This window comes from Strix uralensis, chromosome 5 (genome assembly GCF_047716275.1).
Source record: "Strix uralensis isolate ZFMK-TIS-50842 chromosome 5, bStrUra1, whole genome shotgun sequence".
Lineage (NCBI taxonomy): Eukaryota > Metazoa > Chordata > Aves > Strigiformes > Strigidae > Strix > Strix uralensis.
Window position 1 is genome coordinate 76208731 of NC_133976.1, and position 24589 is coordinate 76233319.

The 24589-nt window shown below is 41.5% G+C and overlaps 1 protein-coding gene across 4 annotated transcripts in view; it reads right to left on the reverse strand.

Moving 5' to 3' along the window:
- Positions 1-17196: 17196 nt before the first annotated feature.
- The window catches only part of DGKI (diacylglycerol kinase iota), a 221565-nt gene continuing 214172 nt past the window's right edge, over positions 17197-24589 (reverse strand). For all 4 annotated transcript variants that reach the window (XM_074871781.1, XM_074871780.1, XM_074871783.1 and 1 more), the window contains 3 exons: positions 24249-24285; positions 22254-22353; positions 17197-20833 (listed from right to left, as the gene is read on the reverse strand). In XM_074871781.1, coding sequence (XP_074727882.1) covers positions 20717-20833; positions 22254-22353; positions 24249-24285 — 254 coding nt within the window. In that variant the 3' untranslated portion in view covers positions 17197-20716. The remainder of the gene's footprint in view (positions 20834-22253; positions 22354-24248; positions 24286-24589) is intronic.

Below are 24589 nucleotides of genomic sequence, written 5' to 3' on the forward strand. Positions count from 1 at the left end.
TCAATAGCAAAAAGTGAACAAGCAAACAATGGGGAGAAAGTCCTGATTCTTCCACTCCCACTTTTTTATTGGAAAAGTTCAGAATATAGACGTTAAAAGGCTGTTTAAAAAAATCCAAAGTTAATAAAAACATTCAGAATATGTGTGAAAATCTATAACAAAATCTTACATATTATAATACATAGAAATGTTTAAAATTTGGAGCCTGTCTCATGAGGGCTTTTTTTTATATTTTTAACTCTTGGAACTGTCAATATAGTGAGAAAGACTTAAAAAAATAGACATACATTACATGTTGTTTTCTTTTGTTTTCTCCTCCAGCACATTCTTGACTTCAGTGGTTCCTTCTGCACATCAGGAATTTGAAGGGAGTAGAACACAGAGGGAGGTATCTTCCTATACAGAATAAATTCTAACATCAGTCAAACAATCCTAATTTTAGGCTCATTTTGACAAAACCACTATAGCTATATTGCTGGTAATCATTTTATCTATACCATTCATTTTTACAGTGAAATGACGGAGATTTTAAAAGGAGGTGGGTCTGATGAAACATAGTTGGTTCTACTTTGAGGAGCCAGAACAATCAGGGTAACTCTATACAATCTACAGCTCTTCCAGTCTTTGGGCTTATTATTTCTACTGAGAAACGGATAGGAAGCAGGGTCTTGTCCTCTGTCTTCTGAGATCCATCAGGAACTTCATGCCTTTTAGTATTATGTATGCAATGTTTAAAACAAAGAAGCACAATCTTACCTAAGGTCTATAGTCCCTTTTGTCCTAATTTTAGTATTAATGCTAATTGTGTACACCATTATTGATGAAAGTGTATTAACGGGCTTGTAGAACTTAACAAGATAGATGAACTTATACTTCAGTAGCAATATTCTTGTTTTTTCAATTTGCTTTTCATCACTACAAGAGATTGCATATACTTCTACTTAAAGCTCTTCAGAATTGTTTTTGCCTCCCGAGGCTATTCCTTTTCCAATTATTTGGACTAAACACTAAGGTATTGCAAAGTAGACCTTTCCAAACAGTTAGATTAAGCTCCATCTCCCTGTCTTGACCTCCACCCTTCTCAGCATTCTTCCCTCCCTCTTTAAATAACCTGCATCTTTTTCTTTGTCTAAATGATGCTAATATAAGATCCTATTAGGTCAGTGTAAATAATGCATATCTAGAAATTGCACCATTGTCAAGGAGTTGAAAGCAACAACAATACACGATTTGTGTTAGGAACCACTGTTAACTGCCTAAAGGCAGTATGATATTTAATGAAATGTTCGCAATATTTCACGAAATGCTCATGCTCCTGGTATAATTTGCATATTTTCATTTCCTCCGTATTTTTTCAGGAGGTAGAAAATGAGTCTTTAACAAGGAGTTTGTATGAGTCTATGACCCTATATCACTGTTGTTGTCTGAACTCTTTCTTTAGTGAGATGATTTAGATTTTGATTAACTTCTGTTTTTCTTTTTTTTTTTTTTTTTTTTTTTGTGACATCTGTTTTGTTTCAGCTGTCTGGGATAGGAAATGAGGAGTACTTTCATAGTTGGATTGCCTGTCTTTACTCTAGCATCTACTGGTACCATTCATTTTCCAGCTGAAATATTGTTTTGGAATGTTGTAAAATGATACTCCCTTTATGTCTCAAATCATTCCTACAGTGTTGGTCAAAAAATGGAGAAACACCTAATCTTGAAGCATAGTCATAAGACCAGGTCACAACTGTAATTCAATGCTCTTTATATAGTGTTTTTCCTCTGGTTGTTCTGATGATGAAAGAAGTGCTGGGAATTTATTAACTTGTTTATTAAGTATGGTTTTTTGGGGGTTTTTTATTCATGAAAGTGAAAAGTGAAGATGGGAAAAGTCCCTGCAAGCTGATACACTACCTGATCTGGCCAGGAAAAAGTCATCCTTCATGGAGTCCTGGTTTATTAATAGGGATAACATTTTTATTCAATCCTATATGAACCCTCACAGCGGGATTTTTCCCCGCAGCCTGTCTAATACTCAGATTCATTCTGTAAGGCATGTCCAGATCAGAGTGTAGGCAGACATGCATTCAAATTCTCCTCACTGTGGCACCTATTCTCACCTATGATTTTCCCCAGTGACATAATAAGCCAGTTGCATGAGTAAGTCAGAAAAATTGCCTAGCATTTTGCTAGAAGAATTGATCTAGGAAGGGGGTTTACGGCAAATTTTGCTGGGTTTACTGTTATTAAAGAAAAAAAACCCAACACAACAGGTAAATCCATTGGAATTTACACCTTCTCAGGCTGCAATAACAGTGTGTTCAGAAAACTTCAAGACTGCAGGTACTCAGTTTCACTGAACATCAATCTATCGCTCAAGATGTCACAAAACCGTTATTGATTCAAACTCTCCACTGATTACAAATTTTCAAAATTCAAATCTCACCCACTAAGATTATTGAACAGAATTTGAGAAAGGCCAACAATACTGTTTTAACATTCAGGTGCTTTGTTATTTGGGACAGTTGAGAAGAGGAAGAGCACTGAATCTGGAACCACTTCAGAATACAGACCCCTGTAAAGCTCAGGCTGTCTAAAAAATGAAGACAAATTAAAGAAAACGGAAAGTGATTTCCTGTTCCCTGTGTGCAGAATTACTCGACCAACATTGTGAAAACTCTAACATTCATAACTGTAAAAGTCATTAACCAAATGTCCTCCAGCTTGAAGAGGTCTTGTTTCCTACATCTCATCCATACGTAAGACATAGAACCTGAACTGCTATTTTTGACCATCGTTTTTTTGCCAAATTTTGCATTATGACCTCTGAAAAGCATTTGTCTAATTAACATATGAAGCAGATTAAATTAGACACTTCTGCTCAAGGTTTCTTTCTTTGTGGTGGAGAGCAGTACTTTGTAGTTTGTTTTTATTTTTGATTAATACTTCAGAGTGACAGCTAAGAATGGGCATATTTATTTCAAGAAGATGAGTTTGAAAGGTTGAGGCAAATGAAAAAAGGCTTAGAACACTAGCTCTGTCTTAAGTATAATTAGTTTTACTCAGTTGTTATTCATAAATGTAGCACATTTCATTTTGAGAACCAAAAGCTTCATCAGTACTACTGTCTGCTGTATGCTGGTGGCAAAACTGATGGTGGTTAAGAAAAGTTAAATCCAGCATTTAAGGTTTTGTTTTTTTTAAATTAGTAAGTGAAATAAATGCTGAGTCTAAGTTCAAGCCTCTGGATGCTAGCTTGCCTCTGTCTATGTAGGTGTAGGACACAAACTGGACACTCTGCCACCAGCTTCAGCCTCTGCATTATGCCCGCTCCCATCCCATGACAAACAGCAGTAGCACAGCTTGCTTTTTTGTCTTGTGGCTGCATCAGACCTCGTTAGGCTCCTTTATTTCATGGTCATGCAAGAAAATGATGACAAGAAAATGACTGAAAGACAGTGGTGGTAGAGGCCTGAGTCAGATTGCTGAACTGTATCTACAGCATTACACCCGCATAGGAACCTACACCTCATACACTTGTGGCAGGAAGATGAGGAATTACCTGCTTGCCTGGAAATTGCATTTGCTTCTTCCAGTCAAGCACATTGTCCCCTGGAGCAGATCATTTTTTAGCTGTTACGCTTAGTTCACACTGAGATAAAACCATTTTGTTGTTGTTGTTGTTGTTGTTGGCCAGTATGCTGGTATTTGAACTTGTGGGGTAAGTAACTCTGTCTTATTCTATGGACTAACAGAGGACACGAGCCCTAGACCAGGCTCTGTAGTGCTTTTCAACACTGTGCTCGATTTAAAAGGGACAGAAGAGAAAACATTTCCATATCTATTGTTTTAGGGGCTCAGAATCAGACTTTTGCCTGGTGTCAATGTGTATCAATGGAAAGAATGTGGCAGGGCTGCAGGCTGTCCCCTCCTTCTCCTCCCAGTTTCCATTTAAAGGCCCAACACATTTGAGAAGAACAAATCTGTTTCCTATTTTCTTCACAATAGGGATGCAACTTTTAGCTTCAGGGGATAAAAAAACCCAACAACTCAAAGCAAAGTGCATAAGTTCATGAAACAACCCTCAGCACAAGAGAGACTGCAGAAACTAGAAAATTCAATAGGAGACACATAGTGCAATAAAATTTGCCAGATGTGAAGTTAACGTAGTGGGAGCCAGGGGACTTGCAGGTCTGTTCTTTTTTTTTTTTTTTTTAGCAGTTATTTCCTGGGTGCTTTTGAGTAAGTGAAAGAAACCTCTTTAGCTGGCTGTGATGTGTTCAGCCCCTTATGGTACAAGTCACACACATTTTGTGTTGCCTCAGATTACCAAAATGGAGGCAATAACAATCCATTTCTCTGTTCATGCTCCCAGTTCCTTACAGCAAGTACCTTTTTCTTTCTTTCTGTCTTCATATAAACCAAAGGAAGACCTTGACAAGACCTAAACAATGGTGCTAAATACAAGAAGCACCCTGACCTAACTTTGAAGTTGACCCTGGTTTGACCAGATGTCCTCACCAACTTAAATTAGTCTATGTTTGTATTTCACAGCAACAGAAATTCAGTGTGTGTTTTAATAAGCAGATAGGTTTGTCATTAAAGTCTGCATATTGCCAGACTGCAGCTTTGGGATCCAGACAGCTTTCTACAGTTCCTAAACCCTTCTTGTGGGAGGTTACTCATGGTGACTCCCACATCCACCTTGGGTTCAGCAGGGTCATAGATCTGTGTACAGTTGGTGAGCCATAACCCATCTCTCACATTAAACAGGAGGTGCAGTTAATCCTACTTCTGATGTGAGATATCTAGGAACAGCAAAGACAATTTGTGAAGGCAATCAGTCACTCAGTCAGAGCTAACCCCTTCCTTCCCTCCCCAGATAATTGTGAGCAGAGTAACTAGAGATTGTCTGACTTGGAAAGACTTTGAGCAAGTCTCCCAGTGGTGGCAGACCTGGAAACCTTGAGCAAAAAACTCACCCCCTGCAATTAAGGAACTCTGCTGTGTGTAGCAGAAGAGGATGATGCATGCATTGCCTGTGAGCAAACAGCCACCAAAGAATATGCTGAATTTGTAGCATCCATCTCCCCTCCCCATGAAACAATCCATCAAGTGTTGACTAAATGCTGTGGCTGCAGAATCAAAGTGAGCTTTCTTTCCTCATGAGTAGAAAAAACATCTCTTGCTGTGTGATCTAGTGAGGGTACACAGCAAAGAGCTGCAAAAAAACTCTCAGACTGATTAGGAAAGAAGTGAAGCAGCAACAGGAAGGTTCAATATGTCTGGGTAAGACAAAAGTGCAAATCTGAGACAATTACAACTAAGCATCACAGTCTGGAAGAAGAAAGTTCATTTCTGACATCAAAAACCTCCATCTCCCCAAGACACAGGTAGCAAGAAAGAATCTAAAGCAGAAAAACTACCTTGAGTTAATCACAACGATGTTTCTGAGTTGGATCCAAAGCCTTCATAGAATCATAGAATCACTTAGGTTGGAAAAGACTATTAAGATCATTGAGTCCAACTATAAACCTAACACTGCCAAGTCCACTACTAAACCATGTCCCTAAGCACCACATGTACACATCTTTTAAATACCTCCAGGGATAGTGACTCGACCACTTTGCTGGGCAGCCTGTTGCAGTGCCTGATAACACTTCTGGTGAAGAAATTTTTCCTAATATCTAATCTAAACCTCCCCTGGTGCAACTTGAGACCATCTCCTCTTGTCCTATCACTTGTTACCTGGGAAAAAGAGACTGACATCCACCTCGCTACAACATCCTTTCAGGCAGTTGTAGAGAGTGATAAGGTCTCCCTGGAGCCTTCTTTCCTCCAGGCTAAACAACCCCAGTTCCCTCAGCCGTTCCTCATAAGACTTGTTCTCTAGACCCTTCACCTTACACACACATATAGTAATTTTTACAAATGTCTTTTCTTTTGGATGTCAGTTGAGACACTGAAAAGGCTGTAATTTAAAAGGATCTATGAATCTATATTCTGGAAAGATTAATATCATTGTTTGCTAATTTTTTTTTTTTTTAAAAAAAGAAGATAATCCAGGTACTGTATTGCTGGCTTTTCAAAATCAGAATACAGGACATTATAGAAACTTAAAAAAAAAAATAATCTTAAACATGAGAAGGTTGGAGAGTATTAATATTCCAAATCAAACAGTGTCTCATAATCTGATTACCCCTTACTCTCTTTCCCCCGCATATGCACACAGATGCTTAACTTCTGGCTACAGATCTGACCTCCTTCATTATTAAAGGGTGAAAAGAATTCCCAAATGATCTACAGAGCACTGCAATACTGTACTAGGTCTCCCAGGAGGAGGCCACTTTTTAGAGGTGGGCACTACAAGTACAATTTAGCTTGACTGGAAATCCAGTGTAAGAATTTCAGGGTGACTTGTGGAGTCATGCATCCATGCAGCTACAGACGTATTGCTCACATACTTTTGTATGAGGGGAAACATCAAACTACAAGCTTCAATCTACAAGCTGTCAATTGGTTTACCAGAACATGAATTCTGGTCATGTCTGTGAATATATACCTGATTTTAGGCCCTCACTTCAAAATTAAGTGGCACATAACTGAAAAGTAAAATGGAAACCTTAAGTGACTGGAAAGGCTATGGAGAACTTTTAATAGCTATGTTGCACTGAGACACTGTTAGTTATCCAGTGACCCCTTATTCTGCAATCATCTCATTTAACTGGACACAACTTATTATATCTGCCCTTCTACAGTACATTTGGTAAAAGGCAAAGGGAGAAACAAAAAAAAAAAAAAAAAAAAAGAGTGAACAGCCAGAATAACAACCCCTTATATTTATATGGAGCCTTCCATCCCAATATTACCTACTTCAGGGATGATAGTGAGACTCATTAGCAAAACGTATGGATACTCCTGGAGCTAAATATGTATTCATAAATGTAGTGAGAAAGACCAAGACTTGTTAGAATATCATCAGTTCCATCAGCAAAGAAGTTTATGCGATCCATACACGCATTAACAGAAGCAGGCAGGTGATCACATTCTGTTTCTAGCAAACACAATCCTCAGCCTGCTGGCTAATTATGTCAGCAACAAAACCCCCAAATTTTAGACACAAAACGCTAGTCTGAATCACGTAACAGCATTGTGTGACTGCTGGTGGTTCAGGCTGAATGGGGCTTCAGGGTCCAAAATACCATTCAGAGCTACCTTTTTAATTTTACTATTTCATTTTTAAATGTCTTCTTCACTCTCCTATCACCCTTAAAAAAACAACCAACCAACAACAGCAGACCCTCCAACTACTACATGCCCTTCACCTTTTGTCCAGCATAACAGAATATTCACCTGAGCTGATCTACACCCACCCTTTGGTGAGAAGCCTCCTGCTTTCCTCTAACTTCTGCAGAATGCTGAATCCAAAAGCCAAACCTCTTGAATGAGAGTGAATTACCATGTGCAGTTTCTTGCCAGGCCATTAGGTGCTTTGTTGGCAAATGTAGAACAAATGAGGCTGCAGTCAAAAGTTCTGATAGTCAGAGCTACTGATTTTTGTTAGCTCCCTGATTAGACAGCAAATTGATTACAGATATTAACCAGGTAGTGCCTCACCTGGATTCCTATCACACTACAGATTGTCCATCTGAGTTTAACTCCCAGCAGGTATCTCCCATTTTGTATCCATGGGACACAAAATCTTTATTTTTCTGGGTCTGGGAATTTACAGCTCACCTTCTTACCTGTGGGATTGCTTGCTTTACTGAATGAGAGCACCAGGATCCATACATTTGATACACTCATACTTTAACTCCATGTTCACATAAAAATGGTTCCTGACAAACACACACACAGACACACACACTCACACATCCCTATTGCCACTTAAGATTATGGACAGATGGGGCAGAAGAAGAGAGGGAGAAGCTCTAAAGGTTTCCTTGTCCTGTGCTATGCCTGCTGTGAATTAATATGGCTGCAAATATAATACTCATGTATCAATATCAATCCTTGAACATGAAAATATGAGACCCAACACCTTGAAATTATGGGATTGCTTCCAATATTTACCTATTTTTAAACTTAACAACCTTGGCAACATCTCTTACAAGCATCACTACCTAGTTTAAAAGATCCCTTGTGAGAGTGGGCCACATTTTAACTTCAGGGAAATACTGGAGTCACTTGGCTGCAGTGAAATTGAAGAGTTGTTTGGGGTTTTTTTTCAAAGCAAATAATTTCTGTCAGGATTCTTTTTTTTTTCCTCCTGAGAATGGATTTTTTTTTCATTGTAGTTACATGTCTACTATGAAAGGCTTAGCTTTTTTAAGAAACAGTTAAAAGTTATTACATTTCTTATGTAAAGAAAGGCTGCATGAAAAAGGGAATTCCCCACTTAAGAAAGTGCATTAGCCTATGAGAAAGATATTTATAGATGTGTGTACATATATATGAATTCCACCAGCTTTATGAAAGATTTTTGTAGGGTAAGTTGGCTAGAAATCAGCCCTGCAGCAGCTAACATAGCCAAAATGTTGAGGAACAAGGGCAAATTACAATGGATGAGTGAAGCAACAGTTGGACTCTCTTCAGAGCTACATACACGTGCAAGGCCACACACATTCAAGAATTTGGGGTGCAAAACCAGTAGGATATAAAGCTGTACTCATTTTTTTTAAACACACCACCAAGCAGCTCTGCCTGCAGGTGGTGGAACACCTGCAGATGCTGTGAGGGCAGCTCTGAGCACATCAAAAAGTATCTCTTCTCCACAGACATTCCCAGAGAGCAGCTGGCAGCCATTTGGTGCAGCTTGTTACTGCGAAGGACCCCAGAGGAGTTAATGTTTTGTACCACAGTGCTTATGAACGCCAAAGCTTGCTTGGTAGCGCTTTCTCACTGTGCAGAAAGGCCCAGTGTAACTCACGACTACATTACATCCTCATCCAGCTCCCGCCAGTCCCGCACTAGCGGAACAGTTAGTCTTTTTAGCACTATTAATATTAATAATAATACTCTTAGGCTGTCTGAGACAGCAGGAAGAGGGGGTTTAAGATATCCTTTAAAAAAGACAAGCACACAGCTGGCTGCTGGCAGCAGCAGTGAGCATCAAAGGACTTGGAGGGGAGAGGGGAGCCAGAACCATGTGCGAGGGAGGTGTTTTTGTGGCAGACGTTGTCCCAGAGAGACAGGGCAAAGGAAACATCACAAAATTATTCAGAAATACGATTTCAGGATGGGAGAGCAGAGACAAGGGAACTGTTAGGAAATATCTACTTGCACGGGAGAGATGCCACAAAAACTTGATGTCAGAAACAGTGCAGCAGCTCCTGAGTGGGGCAGTGAGGGCAGCTGCTGAAAACAAGAAAGCAAGCAATGGCCATGACAGAACTTTCTTCAATCACACACAGCTGGGCAGAAACAGAGCCATTCTGTGTTCATGAGTTAGTCTGAAACAGTGCTAAACTGAGAACCTAAGATAATTGGGGGATGAATCAGAGAGTGCACTGGAGAAACACTCCTGAGATGCATAGCTAAGACCCTGAGGTGACCTATATGCCTACGTTACAGTCCTCCTAATCTCTGCTGGATGTCTCCTGCACACCTGAATGCTGTACTGACAATCTGAGTTTTCTGAGGGACTGAGAAGATTTCCCTAGAAATATTAAGGGTATCATTAACCTTTTTCATTACCATAAGCTTGAAGTTGGCTTATCCAGAGGCTTAACACTCCCTTCCCAGCCCTCCCCTGCACTACCACACACACACATGCAGAATTTTGACCGTTACATCCTTTTTCTCCACTCCCCCTAACTCTTCACAGCTTTCAAGTCTTTGCTCTGCCAGAAGCAGCAACCGAGCTCCACTGGCAAAAAACACAAGAAAACTCAGCCCAGCCAAGGCATGCGCTTCTTCACTTTTATTCTGTACATTTTCACACAAGTCACAATACAGAAAAAGTGTCCAAAAGGAACAGTAACCAGCTCTTTTACTGTATACAGATTTCCTCCTTCCCCCAGTTTAAAATCTCCTTGTTTAGCAACACAGTGATCAAGATACTTTGTATAAATAGGAAATGCAAGAAAATCAGGGAAGAAAATACTTTCTCACTTTGTTACAAAAAAAACCCCTCCCCCTTCCCTATTCCCCTTCACTGCTGGTTACCTGGACCCTGATTCTCTGTTAAACATATAGCTTCATTTCATGGGTGCTGCTGCATGCCTCAGATTCCTTTTGCCAGCTGGCAGCCTCATGATGCACAGCTCCGGGGCATTATGCATGGGGTCAGGCAGCATAAAAGAGCCCTTTGTGATGTTATTACAACTCCTGGAACAGATGTGGGTTCAGATAATAGGATATGTACAAATAGTGGAACTCTGGATGCCCATGAAATGTTGGCTGAATTTGTTATTTGGCTTTACTGCTTTATTGAGTGGACAAAACACATTATAGAGTGGTCCACATTCTGACCTCTGTCACATCTTGGTTCACCTGGAATGAATTCAGTGCAGAAGAGGTCAGGATCTGCCCTTTATCCTTCCCTCCATCATCTCCAGGAAGCAGCAAGTGAATATCCACTATATAGCCCAATGGAAACTCAGCCTTTCCACCATGAGCCTATTCATCGCCATCCCATGTGACGACAACTCCTTCTTAGTCTTGTTCCTTTTTGCAGGAGACACCTCCAGTTCCCTAACTCTCTGCTACCTGTTGTCCTCATTCTTTATCAATTTTCATCTCTCATTTGCCAAGTGGCCAGAGGAGATGCTAGTGTGAAGGCCAGAGAGTCTGCTCCCTCAGATGTTTCACTACATTCCCCAGAAACATTTTGCGTCAACAAACTCAAGTGGTGATTTCTGGGCTGTTGGAAAAGATAGTGTGATACCTCAACGGTAGGATAGAGGTGACAGAAAGAGGTATTTCTGAGATGGGCTCTCCCAAATGAAACACTCTATGCTCAATGAACTCAATATGATAAAATGCAATTGCTCTAAAATTCAGCAAAACATTCTCTGGAGGGAGGGCAACTATCTGAATGCTTTCATTGACTGGAAATATCACCTGAGTTAAAATTTTTAATACAAGATAGCTCAAACATGGAAATCAAGCATGAGAAGTGAAAACTAGCTCATTAGAAACTTGTCATGCTCCAGCACTCTTCACTACCACAATTTAAGACAGATAAACTAAAAAGCATGGGACAGGGCTACTCCCACCGTCCTTCAAAAAATGGTTCCAAAAGAAGCAGGATAATATACGGGAGCAACACTACAAGGCACGACAAAAAACTCATAAATAGTTAATATACAGCAGGCTTTGGCCTCACAACACAAAGCACCTTATCTTTGTGTGTATGAGGAGGTGACATTATCCCCATTTTACAGATAAGGAAACCGAGGCACAGAAAGGTTAATGACTTACCCAACTGACTCAATGACAGTGGCAGGAATAAAGCCCCAACCCCTATATTTGCTACCTTCTGCTCTATCCCTTTGATGACAGCACCTCCAGAGAGATGTGCTGATGAATTATAGCACACAGCAAGTGCTTTCCCTATTCTATGACACAACTGTATGACACAGAGACTTGCAAACCATCATAAAACAGAAGCATATCATCAGTGATCATTTTTTGCATAATCTTTATGTTTTGCAATAAAACAACAAGTCAATTCTTGCCCAGAATCAATCCCCACTGAGCTAGCAGTGACAGTTTCATAAACCAGCTTCAGTCCTTACGTACATTGCATTTTCATCAGCACACACTTGCAGCTCGATGAGTATTTGTGTCTATAGGAGAACCACATTTCCCCACAATGCATCTTCTTTTTCCCCAGTGCAAGGCTGCAAAGCCATAGCTGTTCTAAAAGCTGTACAAAAGCAAAGTAGCAATAACTGGCACAAAGGCAGGCGTGTGGTTTGTAGCAAAATGTTCTGCTCACTGACTCAGAGAGGACACTGAAACCTCCATGGACTGCCAGAAGGTTTGTGTGGGAGATGCAGAACACGAGTCCTCAGCTATATCATTGGCTAGACCTTCCAAAATCTTCCAAAAACCTCCTGCTTCCAAAAAGCCGGCTGCACCCAAAATAATTGGCACAGGGTTTACAGTGCCAAATAATACCAGTAGAAGAAAAACAACCTTAATTTCCCAGTGTGAAAGCATGTTTCACCTTGCAGAGACTGTCACAGAGAAATGCTGAAAGTCATATTCCATGTTCCCCTCCCCAATGCACTGCGCCCCGACAGGCCAGTGGCCAAGACTGGCAGCTCCCAAGTCCCTTTGAAAGGGACTTTAACCCTTGATTATTTCATTTTCCAACAGAGTTACAGGACACAGAGCACATGCAACCCATGCTGTGAGGGCAGCTGGATGTCACCCATTAAAAAGGGCAGTCCCACACCAGCTGCTCTGAGAGGAAGCAGGGAGGAATCCCCATCCTGGGGCTGCCCCCTGCCCTGGCACCAGGAAGAGGAAATAAAAAAAGAGCTTGGAAGAACCCTCAAGAAAGGAAGGTAGCTCATACAGGCTTACTGGTGTCCAGAAGTATTTTACACTCTGCCTGGCACATGGTGGGTTGTCTGGAATTGGTAGTCTCCAAAGAGTTGTTACTTTTGCCAGTAAAGTGATAGATGGATCCTTCTGCACATAAGGCATCCCCCCTTTGCCTTTCCCCAGATCTGTGAGGTGCAGCAGTAAGTTTGACAAAGCTCCCAAGAGATGCTTAGTGCTTTGAAGGCTCAGCCACTTATTTTCCTTTCTCCCAAAGCTGTTATGTGATCAAAGGAGGCAGATGAAGGAGGATCACTCTGCAGTGACATGTAAACGGAACAAAAAACCTGATAAGCCCCTGCCATCTCCCTGTGATCTTTTCTGAGATACATGCTGAGCAGAAAACCGTACAGTAGCAGGGCCCGCCATTTCACACAAGAGACCAGCACACTCGCTCACCATTTGGAAGCAGCTGCCATTTCTCACAAGCATGTCACAGAGCAACACAATCACATTTGCCCAGGTGAAGATTATTTAACAGGAAAATCACAAAGGGAAGGAACATGAGAGTAGACCAAAAGAAAATACTTTTCTTCCTATTGATATTAAAGCCAAGTCTGAAAAGGTCAAAATCAACCCCTCAGGTATGACATACTCAAGTCCATCATGTTTCTCATCTGCTTAATCCTAAAACATTACAACTGCCCTTAGAGGTGCTTTAGTGCGGCAGGTCCAACTCATTCCTAGTACAGCAGAATTTCAACATTCCCAACCCATGTCTAGGCATGGTCAGAGAAGATACAATGATCTGTGACTGCTAAAACAGGAGTGTCCCAGAGGCAAGCACATGAGCAGGATTTTGACCTTTCCAGTGAAAAATGAAGTTAGCATGAGCTAAGGAAAGAAAAGGTGATCAAAGAATAAAGACTTCAGTAAGGAAGGTCTGAAAAGGACTTAGGAAAAAAAAAAAAAAAAGGAAGGAAAAGCAAAGAGCATTGAAGACTATTTAAAATCAAATTTAAATAAAATTATGTTCCATTTCCTTCCTGCCATTAGCTGCCAGCAAGCTCACTTTTTTTCTTAGCTTTGATACGAATGTACTGTTCCCACATGCCATGGAGATAAGGACACTATTACAATAACGGCAAGACCACAGGAGAAAACATCTCGCAACTGCACCCATCTCCTATTAAAACAGGCACATCAACAACAGGCTTCCCATTCCGACCAAGAAAAAAAACCTGCTCCTGGGAAAAAGGCTGAAGTGAGCGGACAGGAGCGGAAAGACAGCTATTCGCTTTGTGGCCTATAGCAATCATTTCTTTTGATGTAGCATTGTTTCCATTCATTTGGAAGGAAAATCTCTGGTATGGCTAAGGAGTAGGGAGAGGTGTCATTGCACAATTTAGGGCTCATGTCTCACTTCATGAAGCCTCAAGATCTGCAAAAGGAAGGGTGTGCCCCACCAGCTTGTGTGGTGATCCCTGTGAGGGCAGGAATGGGATACCACCTGCAGTTGGGTGACATAAATATTGGGAGCAGTGAGCTTGGAGAAGAAATGCACCCATCTCACTTTATAGGTTGGGAGTAGGGTCTGAAAAGGTCAGGCCCCCATTCCCAGGAGTCAGCTCAGCTTTGCTTTTCTGATTTGCCACCTTTCATTTTTTGTGCGAATGTCATACAGGGGAAAAAAGCCCTAAAAGAGTGGGACTGTCTATTAGAGCCTAATTAGCCAAGTAGAAATCACTCATGTCTGCTGCATCAGGCTCAAGAGCTACTTGAGCTTCTTCTCCATACCTACAAACCAGAGTGGTTCCTACAGTTACTAGATAGGATCTGGATTCCTGAATACACATTAGGAACAGGGACCACCTTCTCCCTCTGCTTGGCCACAGGCTGAGGAAAAAGTGATAATTGAAGGTCATTAAGGCAGTTGGAATCAGAAGGCCATTTTTCTCATTAAAATGAAGTGTAATACTAAGAAATGAATTGTTACTGTGGTTCATGCATTAGTAGTTAGATAATTGCTGCAGCACTTGTCATAACGGAGCACTGGATTGCCACCACAAACACCTCGAGTGGTAGGTTACACATCAAGCAGCCTCCTAGACAGGTACTAATTGAAGAGCCAGGTGTTACACTTTGCCAGCAAAAGGAGGCTGGCTCTAGATGAAGCAATTACATATGTAGCACTATATTGCTAAAAGATGTAGAGCTTATTTCTTGCATGTCAAAATGCTATAGCTTCTACGTACTCTGAATATGAATGCTGGAGCTGTTAACATATTGGTGAACTCTGAAATAGCATTCCCAAATCAGGGTTCTGTTTCTAGTGGATGAGGACAAATTTCTGAAGAAAGTCTTTCGCTTTCTCAGGTATTCACCTTTCTGTATGTGTCTGTCAAGAGAATGACTGCCTTATTAGATTCCCAACACCTCTTCCATGTAGGGGACCCAAGAGCATAAGCTGATTGTTTTTAAAGGGCTAAGCATCAGATTATTTCCTGAATTATAGATGTGTTTATGTTGAAACAAATGCTTTTGTTGCAAGGCATCCCTCCGCTTAGACTTTAAAGATCATCATGCGCTACATCAGAATGAGGGGTTTTTAAAATGAGCTGCCTGTCTTCCCCACTCTCTGGGTAACTAGATACATGTGTACTGCATAGGATAGATTGTCCTTTTTTTTTTAAAAAAAAAAAAAAAAAGGCAGTCTGAGAAACAAGAAACTGCAGCTGAGACTGGAATGTGGCACCTTATAAATAAGGCAGGAGACAAGATGCACTCTGATGGCTGAATACAGTAAGGTTATTCAGCTCTAAGCCTGCCTGATCACTGAAGTCAAATGTAATGAATTTACTGGTGTGATCAAGGCCTGAGGGAGGGAATTTTCCTCTTTTGCAGGAATGGCACCATACATGGGCCAGGAAATCCCTTGGCCAAGGCGGGGGACGTTGCTCCAGTGCACATGTACAGGGGATGAGAGAATGCCACTCTCTGTGGGCACCACCAAGAGCAGCAGTGCTGGAAAGATGCCGGGGAGGGAAAGGGAGGCCCCTGAGCTCTGGTACCTGCAGAGGATCTCAGCTAGGCAGTCCAGAGAAGTGTGTACTGGTAACTCCTCAGCAAAGGCTGAGACATCATGACTCCTCTATATATTCTGCCCTCCTCAAGAGCTGGGTGCAGGGCTGCCTTATAGCTTCTCTTGAGGAATTTCCACAGTGCAGTCATGAGCTGCATCCTGCCCCTCCAAAAGGATTTAAAGCACTGAAGCTTGAGACACATCCCCCACATAAAATTCTGGTCTTCATCAATATGCTAGCAAGTCAATTTAGCACATTACCGAGTTGCCGTTGCAATCAACAGATTTTGGCAGGCAGCTCATGGGATTTTAAAGCTGTAGCTAACCATTACTAAGAAAAATAGTTGCCTACATTGTTGTTCAGAAAGCAAAATGAGTTGAGTACCACAGTGAACCCTGTAATACTGTGTCCTACAGCTTCACTGGTATCCAGAAAGGCAGAGGTATATGATAAGCTGTTTCCAGGACTGTTGAAATGACTGAAGATACTCACATTTGATGCTTTAGATTAATTAGGAAGCTAATAACTCAATGTCACTTTGGCTCAGATTCAGTGAGGAAAATAAGGAGAGGAAATAACGTCTGATGAATGAAAAAGAATAGGTATAATGGAGATAGAAATGTTACTTTCAACAAGCTTAAACATCATGCTTGTAAAATACTTCTTCATGGATATTAGTCTGGTGCAAAAGCAGCAAAATGTGAGGCAAAGAAAATGACAGACCTCAAATGGATCAGCATGAGGAACCGGTTCCTCTTGGAGTATAAGGCCAGAATTGTCCTTGGAGAGTTTCGAGACATCCAAATTCCCAGCATGTCCATATGTTTCTTGAGTACCATTAAAATCCCATCAAGCTTAAGGCTACCAATGTACCTTGCCCATTTCATAGCTTTTGCCCAGAGTCAGATCATCTCAACATGCTTTTGATGTACTGGAAGGGTCAACACATAAGCATACCCCACAGGAGCCATCTGGGGTGGCTGAAAGGAAAATATAAACCTTCAAGGTGAGGTTGTGTGTTAGTGACTTTCACTACCATGCATGTCACTGCCATGGCAAAGACAAAGACAAAACTGAGAAAAGAGGACGTGAAATAGTACTCAAACAAACCTCCCATGACCACATCACCAGAAAAACCACGTGCCCCATCTATTCATCCATAACAGTGCCAGCTCTGCAAACACAGCTGGGAAGATCAATGGCAACAAAACATCAATTTTGTTCTATTTTCATTAGTCTACAGTGCTTCTATATGGCAGTCCTTATGTACCAGGGGACATCTCATGTAGTCCGAATCCAGGCTACAGCACCATGAGTTGAGACTGAGCAATTCTACTGCTGCTGGGGAAAAGCAAGGGTGACAGGTGTCAATAAAAACATCTACAGACATCTTAGAAGTGCTAAAACACAGACAAGCCATCACATGAAATGGTGAAAGAGCCACTGGAGTCTGAGGCTTGTTTTGTAATGGGCAAAATTTGCCTTGAGCTCCTGTCTTACATGAGTCACTCACGCATCACAATATTGAGGGATACTATAATTAGTGAGAAATATATGATATCATCACGTCTTGGATAACACAGAAAGATACCTCTAGCATTGAAACATGAAATAATAAGAGTAACTGATACTATTAAATAACAAAAGTAAGTTTATTTTATCAACGTTATAAATATTTTCTTTCCCTCCATTTAACTCCAAAATGAGATAGTAAAACCAGTACAATGGAACAATTCAGGAGCTCCTCAGTCCTACTGAAAAGGGTCCCCTTTAATAACAAATTAAAATGGAAAATGACATTTTGTCAGTCCAGAAACCTCAGTAGCTGAGCACCCCTAGGTACTTTGTCATTCAAATGGCACAATTCTAAGTGTGTATGCATATGTGTGTGCATCTATATATACGCATACTAATATTTATAGATATACATATGTATAGTAATATACACACATAGACACAGCCACTGAACAGACACTTTTAGTAAATCAAAATGTTTTACATGTAATTTAAGTGGGTTCCCAGCTGCATGCTGAAATTTTGGCCCTGCACAGTGCAGGCACAATCATATTGTACTAAGCTAGACCCCAGGTTCTCAAGAGAGAGAATACGTACGTGTCACCTTTAACTGCTGCACAGTCTGCCTGCTTCTGGTGGCTGTCCAAAATCGAGAATCCCATCGCACTTGAAAAGGGGTAAGGAATAATCCTGCAGCATCCTGGCCCCAAACTCCTTCCTTCAGTGAACCAGCTTTTGATATCCCTGGCCATATGTGTGCCATTGCAGAAAACAACATACATGTTCTGTTATCTACAAATACAATACATCACCAGTATCTAATGCATTATGTGTGCAGTGCTTTGGGACACCTTGAATATTAAAGGCACTACATACAGCCAGCTCCTGTTCTACCTCTAGTGCTGGGGTTTATTTTCATCACACAGTAACTGCTTCCTACTGAGCACACAGTGTGGGCAGCTTTCCAGAGGCACAACAGGCTCACTCTGATCATAGCATCTTACTCCAGCTGCCGGGGAAAACAGCAAGCCAGACTCTCTCATGTGCTCTAACTCCTTTGAGCCATCCAAATGGCACAATGGAGTTCAGAAAAATCTTACCATCCTGCTAAGCCGCTCCAGAGCCAGCCCCTGTTGCAGCCACACCTGGGGCACGAGGGATGTCTCACTGAGGGGAGGACCACCGGGGACAGAGAGTGACCAGACCCAGCTCCCTTATCCCAATGCACACGTGGCCTCCAGAAACTACCTGTGGTTAGATCAAGCCTTTACTGATCCACCTCTTCATGGGAGTAAAGGACCAGGGAGCTGCAACGAGCTTCACTGGCCGTCCTCTGCTCAGGCACCGGTCTGGCCTCAGCAGGACAGAACCAAGCCTCTGGTGTCATGGAAGCTTCTTCTGGTTTTCACATCAGTAAAACAAAATAAAAAGATAAAACTAATATTAATATAATTCTTATTTTTGTCAAATATATAGAAATATTATAGTAAAGTCTTTCCTCACAGCTGGAAGATAATGCAAGGCCTACCATGAAACCACAGCATGAGGATCTTTCTTGTGGAAATTTCACATACACAAAAGTTATACTCTGACTTTTTTATTTTAACAGTTGCCAAATTCAGTTCTAATATATACACATACTGACCTTCGCCACAAGCCCCTGTATGATTATCAAGGGAAGGAATTTGGCTTCCATATTTTATTTTTTAAACAAGAAAGATAAAGACAGAAAATAAGACAAAATACATTTCATGTCGCCATTGATCTATAGATTACAAATATAGATAGTTTCCTTCCAGAGGAAGAAATACTAAAGAAATATTTTGCTCATATCAAATGAACTTTTGAAAACAGAAAAAAAAAGTATATTTTTCAGCTCTTCCCTCTCTGCCACAATTATTCTTGGTTTTTTTTTTAAAAAAAAAAAATAGGATCGCATTCATTTCATTTCCACAACGTCTACCAAGGAAGAAAAACTTATCTGAATAATGACCTGAGTTATTTTCATGGTTTCCAAACTGCATGTAATCCCGATGATCACCATCTACCAGAGACTTACACCTAGCAAGGCGCATGAAAACAAACACCAGTGGATCTTTCAAAACAAACAACAAAGCAAAATTCAAAAATCTATTTAGGAATTATGCCAAAAGTGGGCTGGGAGTGTCTTCATGGGAACTGGTCAGACAAATTGGAAGTGGAAGCTCTTCTATTTCTGACAGCTGAGTTGTCTGTAGTGATTGAAAACCTGAAGGTGAACATTTTGTGTATGCCTGTGTGTATCTGTGTTTACTTTCTCTTCTTCTGTGGTTATAATCTTTGAGGTAAGCCAGAGAACAGATGAGTACAGAAGACATGGCTGGCCTTTACAGTGGCTAAGCAACTTTACGTTTCCAAGCCTATAGTGGGTAACAAGGCAAAGAGCTGCTGCTTGTCCTTCTCCAGTGGGGTAGCCTCTCCCAAACTTTGTTCCCTTGGGGAATCGGATAGTTTACAGGTCCAGCCAAAGGAGGTTTTTCTATTACCAATGCGACCAGGTCAGTGCTTGTTTGTGTGTTGACGGCAGCAAGCCTAGGCTGACCACTGATGTTCTAGATCTTCTTCTTACCTCTGGCTGTAACACAAAGGAGACTGGGTGCATAAGTCAGTCCATCAGAACCCCCTCTGTATTGCACAGATCTCTCCCCAGTGTAAAACCCATCTTTTCAAAAGTGAAAAAAAGCTATCAACTTTTAGGCAGGCCTGAAACCTAGGCAAAATCGGGTCAGTCATTATACACACGATGGCGGTGTGAGAAACCTTACTGGTAACTTTCTGCTCTGCCATGCAACAGTATGGTGTACCCCATATAACTCCTTCCTGTACAAATGACTGTCTCATGAGGACACCATAACCATATACTCAGCAACAATGAGGAGAAGTTAGGTTTTGTTACTGCTGTAAATTTAACTGTGCCTCACACTTTGAGAAACAAGGCAATAGGCAGTGTCCTCTCCAAAAGTGAGAAAACTCCACGGTGACTGAGCACAGAGGACGCAGCTTCTGAGAGGACAGCAAGGGAGGAAATGCAGCCAGTAAAAATTTTGGGATTTTCCTAAGGGCATCCAGAGCTCCTCAAATTTTTTGCTACTGCCTGACCATTTGTGAAGACTTAACACAGAGATAACAGGTACTATTTAACTGATGAGAAGTGAGGGGAATGGGAGAATAAAAGGAATGCAGGAAACTGTAGGGATGGAGGAGGACCTGGTTGGGTATTTTAATGTCCCAGTTAGTTTGGTTCCCCCTCACCCTCTTTTCTCTTTCTTTTTTTTTTTTTTTTTTTTTTTAAATAAATTGTACAGATGAACATGGGAGAAGTTCATGCTACTTGCTGGAAGCAATAAAGGTAAATTTCCGTGGCCCATGGATTCCACAGACCTTTGAGTGTCCCGCCTCATCCATCATGGGCTAACTTATGGAACCTAAACGTTCCGTGGCAAGACTCAGTAGCCCTTAGAAACTGGTGGCATGTCCTCAGGTATTTTCCATGAGAGTGAGAGACACGTTGATTCCATCAGCTTCTTCCTCACACGATGCCCGAGTGCCTCAGGTACAGCCTTGTGATTTCCAAGGATCCTCTTTGACGTTTTCAGACATCAGACTGCTGTCTCCAGATCCTCGTGGGAAACCATTTGGTAGTTTTGTCGACTCTCCAAGTAGGAGGCCAGATCTGGGTCACCAGCTTGCTGAGCCCTGTCACGAGGAGTCTTACCCTATAATAAAGAAACAGGAAGAGAAAGTCTTGTGCTAACATATTCAGAAGAACAGATGAAAGCACAACCCGGAGAAATTACTACAGAGATGACAGAAGCAAATTTGGAGAATTTACTTATTTGTTGTACAATGTTAAGTCAAGTTTTTCTATCAGAGTCATGAGATTCTGAAGGTTTTCAAAGTCCTTGTGCGGTTTCAGGCAAATCATGCAGTTCTGCAAGGACATGCTATTTAATACATCACACAGAAGGGCTCACATGCTGGAAGGAACTGATTTTTCATTCTAGGGCTACTATGTGAATGAATATGATGCAAAGTACTGTAGCTAACACTTACAAAGGGCACTTCACAGACTACATACTTTGCTAAGGATGTGCAGAGAGAGATGCCCAACATTTGAAATGAGTTCAATGTGTCTCATTCTATCTCAAGTACAAATCACTTTTCAGTGCACCAATTTGCTACTCCATTATCTGAGCTACCTTATGTTAATTTATGTTAAATTGAACCACAAGTCTTGATCCTAAACTATGAAAAAATATTGTAAACACATTAAAGTATCTCCACAAAAACATTCTTGGTCCTTGGATTTCTGGACAGATGAAGATTAACAAGTCAGAAGCCACTTGTCTGGATTTGCAGAAATTATATCTTTTGTAATGTTCAGTACTCTCATCTGAAAAGAGATGATCTCTCTCTCCCCCTTATAGGCTACCTCATACAGCATAACATAGTAGGAACTGTTTGTAATTGTCTTGCTGTGGCAAAAGTGCTTCTGACTCTAGAACCCAGAGATCCAACCACCTCTCAGCTGCTGACCACAGGATGCTTATGTTCACAAATGCCAGAGGGACAGCTTCTGAACCATGTTCCTAAGTGATTGTTGAATTGACAGAATATTCCTAGGGTTTTAATCTTGCCCAGACTATTTTCTCAGCCAAGTGTACACCAAGAGGGGGTTGTGGTTAGTGTCACATCAGTGAGCATAAGGGCAAGCAAGGGCAAAAGAAAATGGTTAGCCATCCTCACAAAGCAAGTCAGCCACAATAATCAAGCCTCACAGACACTATGCAATCACAAACCAAGGCTCCCCCAGGTGGTCCTTGCCCACAGGCCTCTCTTCTGACCGCACAGGAAGCGGCTGCTGCTGTGCCATGGAGATGCCTCATTCACACCTAACGCACCGAATAGTTTGAGGCCAGGCTCTCGCTATGGTGAAGATGACCTACGTTGGGGTCTGAACTGAAGTCTCTTGTACTTGTTTAAATCAATACAGATTTCTAAATAAAAATAGCTTGTTTAAAAAGAGCTGCTCTTGGCACACACGAGGAAGCCTCAATCATGCAAACAGCAGGGACGGATGCTGATCGGTCTCGCTTGGCTGCAGTATTTTATAACTGGTTGATGGGGCTGGGTTACCTTGGAGTCCGTCTTTCTCAGAGAGGCTCCCGCATCCACCAGGAGCTGGCAGACGGCACGATGGCGCTGGCAGGCTGCCTTATGTAATGCTGTCTCACCCCTAGACCAAAGTAGAGAAACCAGCAGTGAGACACATCACACCAATATGCATTTACGAAGTATGAGGTGCAGAGGACAGACAGAGAAGAATGCCATATTTCTATGAGGTTCCCCTCTTGCTGGTAGAGGCAGACTTGTACACTTTCTCCCTTAGCATCTACATCCTCTGACACAGCAGGAAAGCCTGCAGTGCACAAATAGCAGACGAAGAACTTCTGAGGGGTGGAAAAGAAACATGAAGAGGTTTTATGTATTCAAAGGATTGAATGTCACATTCCTGTCCAACCACCAGTTCTGCTAACTGCTGCAAAGGCAAACTAGCCACCTTCTTATTTCACAGCCAGTAAAATAGCAACAGTGTTTATTTCTTCCTGCAATTTCTTTCCTCAGCCTCACTCTTGGACGCATCCTAGAAAAATCCTGCTTTTCAAAGCCATGACTGGTGCACTTGCTGCCCTGGTTCTGATACCCTGCTCTCTTGGATGTATGAGAGCAAGAGCTGTGTTTGTTTTCCACTGCTGGACTAGTGAGCTATTGGGGAAGCTTGAACACATGCTTTTCTAAAGAGAAGGCTGTGTAGTGGGAGCAGATTTATTGCAAAGCTCCTCACTCAGACTGGCACTACATGTAACGGGATTCTGAGACTGACTAGTATCAAGGTTAAAGAAATCTATCTAGATTTGCCTGGGAAGGGGAGGAAAGTAACGCTGTGAGTGGGTTGAAAAGGTGTCCTTACTACTGTCCAACAAATAGGGCCATTACATAACCTCCAAAATAACAAATGACAAGAAATACGTGTAGTAGGACAAATCTTGCACCTACCTACCCAGAAAGTGAGAGTGCATAAAGGAATTTCAGCCTCAGTCCACGACAGGGCATGTTGAAATATTAATAGGCAACCTTGTAATGAATCTGCCTCTGCTGCATGAGAACTAGATTCAGAATGGGATACGATCTGATTTCCCCCTGAGGATCAAAAGACAAATTCATGCTGCCAGTTACGGCTTGAACCTTCCCTTTTCAAGAGTTAGTGGTAGAGGGACCTTTGTAAAGGAAAGCCCTCATAGCCATGTTCACTTGCACTTTATTTCAGTGACTGTGCTATGTTACTGGATGAAGAGAAACAGGCAGTCCATGCAACTCCATCACCCCTGGACTGCACACATGCACCTTGTGCAGAACCTTTCTGGTGTTCTCTGTTAGCAGAGGAGGACACTGTGGGATGAGGAATGGTAGGTATAACACCTATGAGAAGGGCGACTTTTGCTTCCCATATATTCCATATAATTTCCAGGATTATTGATGCTTCCCTTACATACTCTTTGTGACACCTTGATTATACAACAAGACATAGAGCAATTGGGAATTGGAAAGTAAAGTGTTCTGTTTTGGTTTTTGGTTTTTTTATAACAACGGTAGTGGTTGAGGTTCCAACTATTTGACAGAAATCTTCAACTGCACAGGTTGTGGCCACCTGGGACAGCTAATGCAGAGCACCCTGGATGAATCAAGAAGGGAAGGAAGAAAAGGTATAGAGCAAGCAAAGTAATTTCCAGATTTCTGGAATTTACTCTTCAGGTTGCTCCCTCAGTAACTGGATGCCAGAAACGTCAAAACACAATGCAAGCCTTGTATTCCTCTAGAAAGATTAAGGAGGCATGGGAAGCAATAGAGAGGAAGCCCTTTACAGAATTCAAGGAACATTTGTTTTAGGCCAGAAAGACACATATGAGGTGGTTGTTGTTTGCGTTTAGGGGAAATTTTGTTTTGTTGTTTGTTTTTTGAAGAGCTGTGCCATTTTACAAGCTTTTTTATTTGAAAGTTTGCACTTGAAAAACAAGAGAAGTCTGCTAGGCTAATGCACATAAGTTGCAGGGCAGGATAGGTTGTACTTACGTTTCACTGTCTGTCATGTCCAGTAATTCAGATGGACCTGCAAAAGACAGTCAGGTATGTCATATAGCATTTACCTACATGACTAGAAGAGTATGACTACCAGGAGAAGGATCCCGGTGCAAATATGTAAAAGAAGCCAACCAAACGTTCCATTTGCACAAGTATGTCAAACTTTAAGGTAATATTTGCTTGTGCGAGCCCTTGCACTAGCAAAATTCTGAACGTACAGTCACTGCTGGCATGTCAGCGAGTGGCAGCCTCTAAATTATACTGGGAATGAATATTCATGGAGTTTATTTTCTCAGTCTTCACCTTGCTCAATTAAGTGGTTCACATAAGTA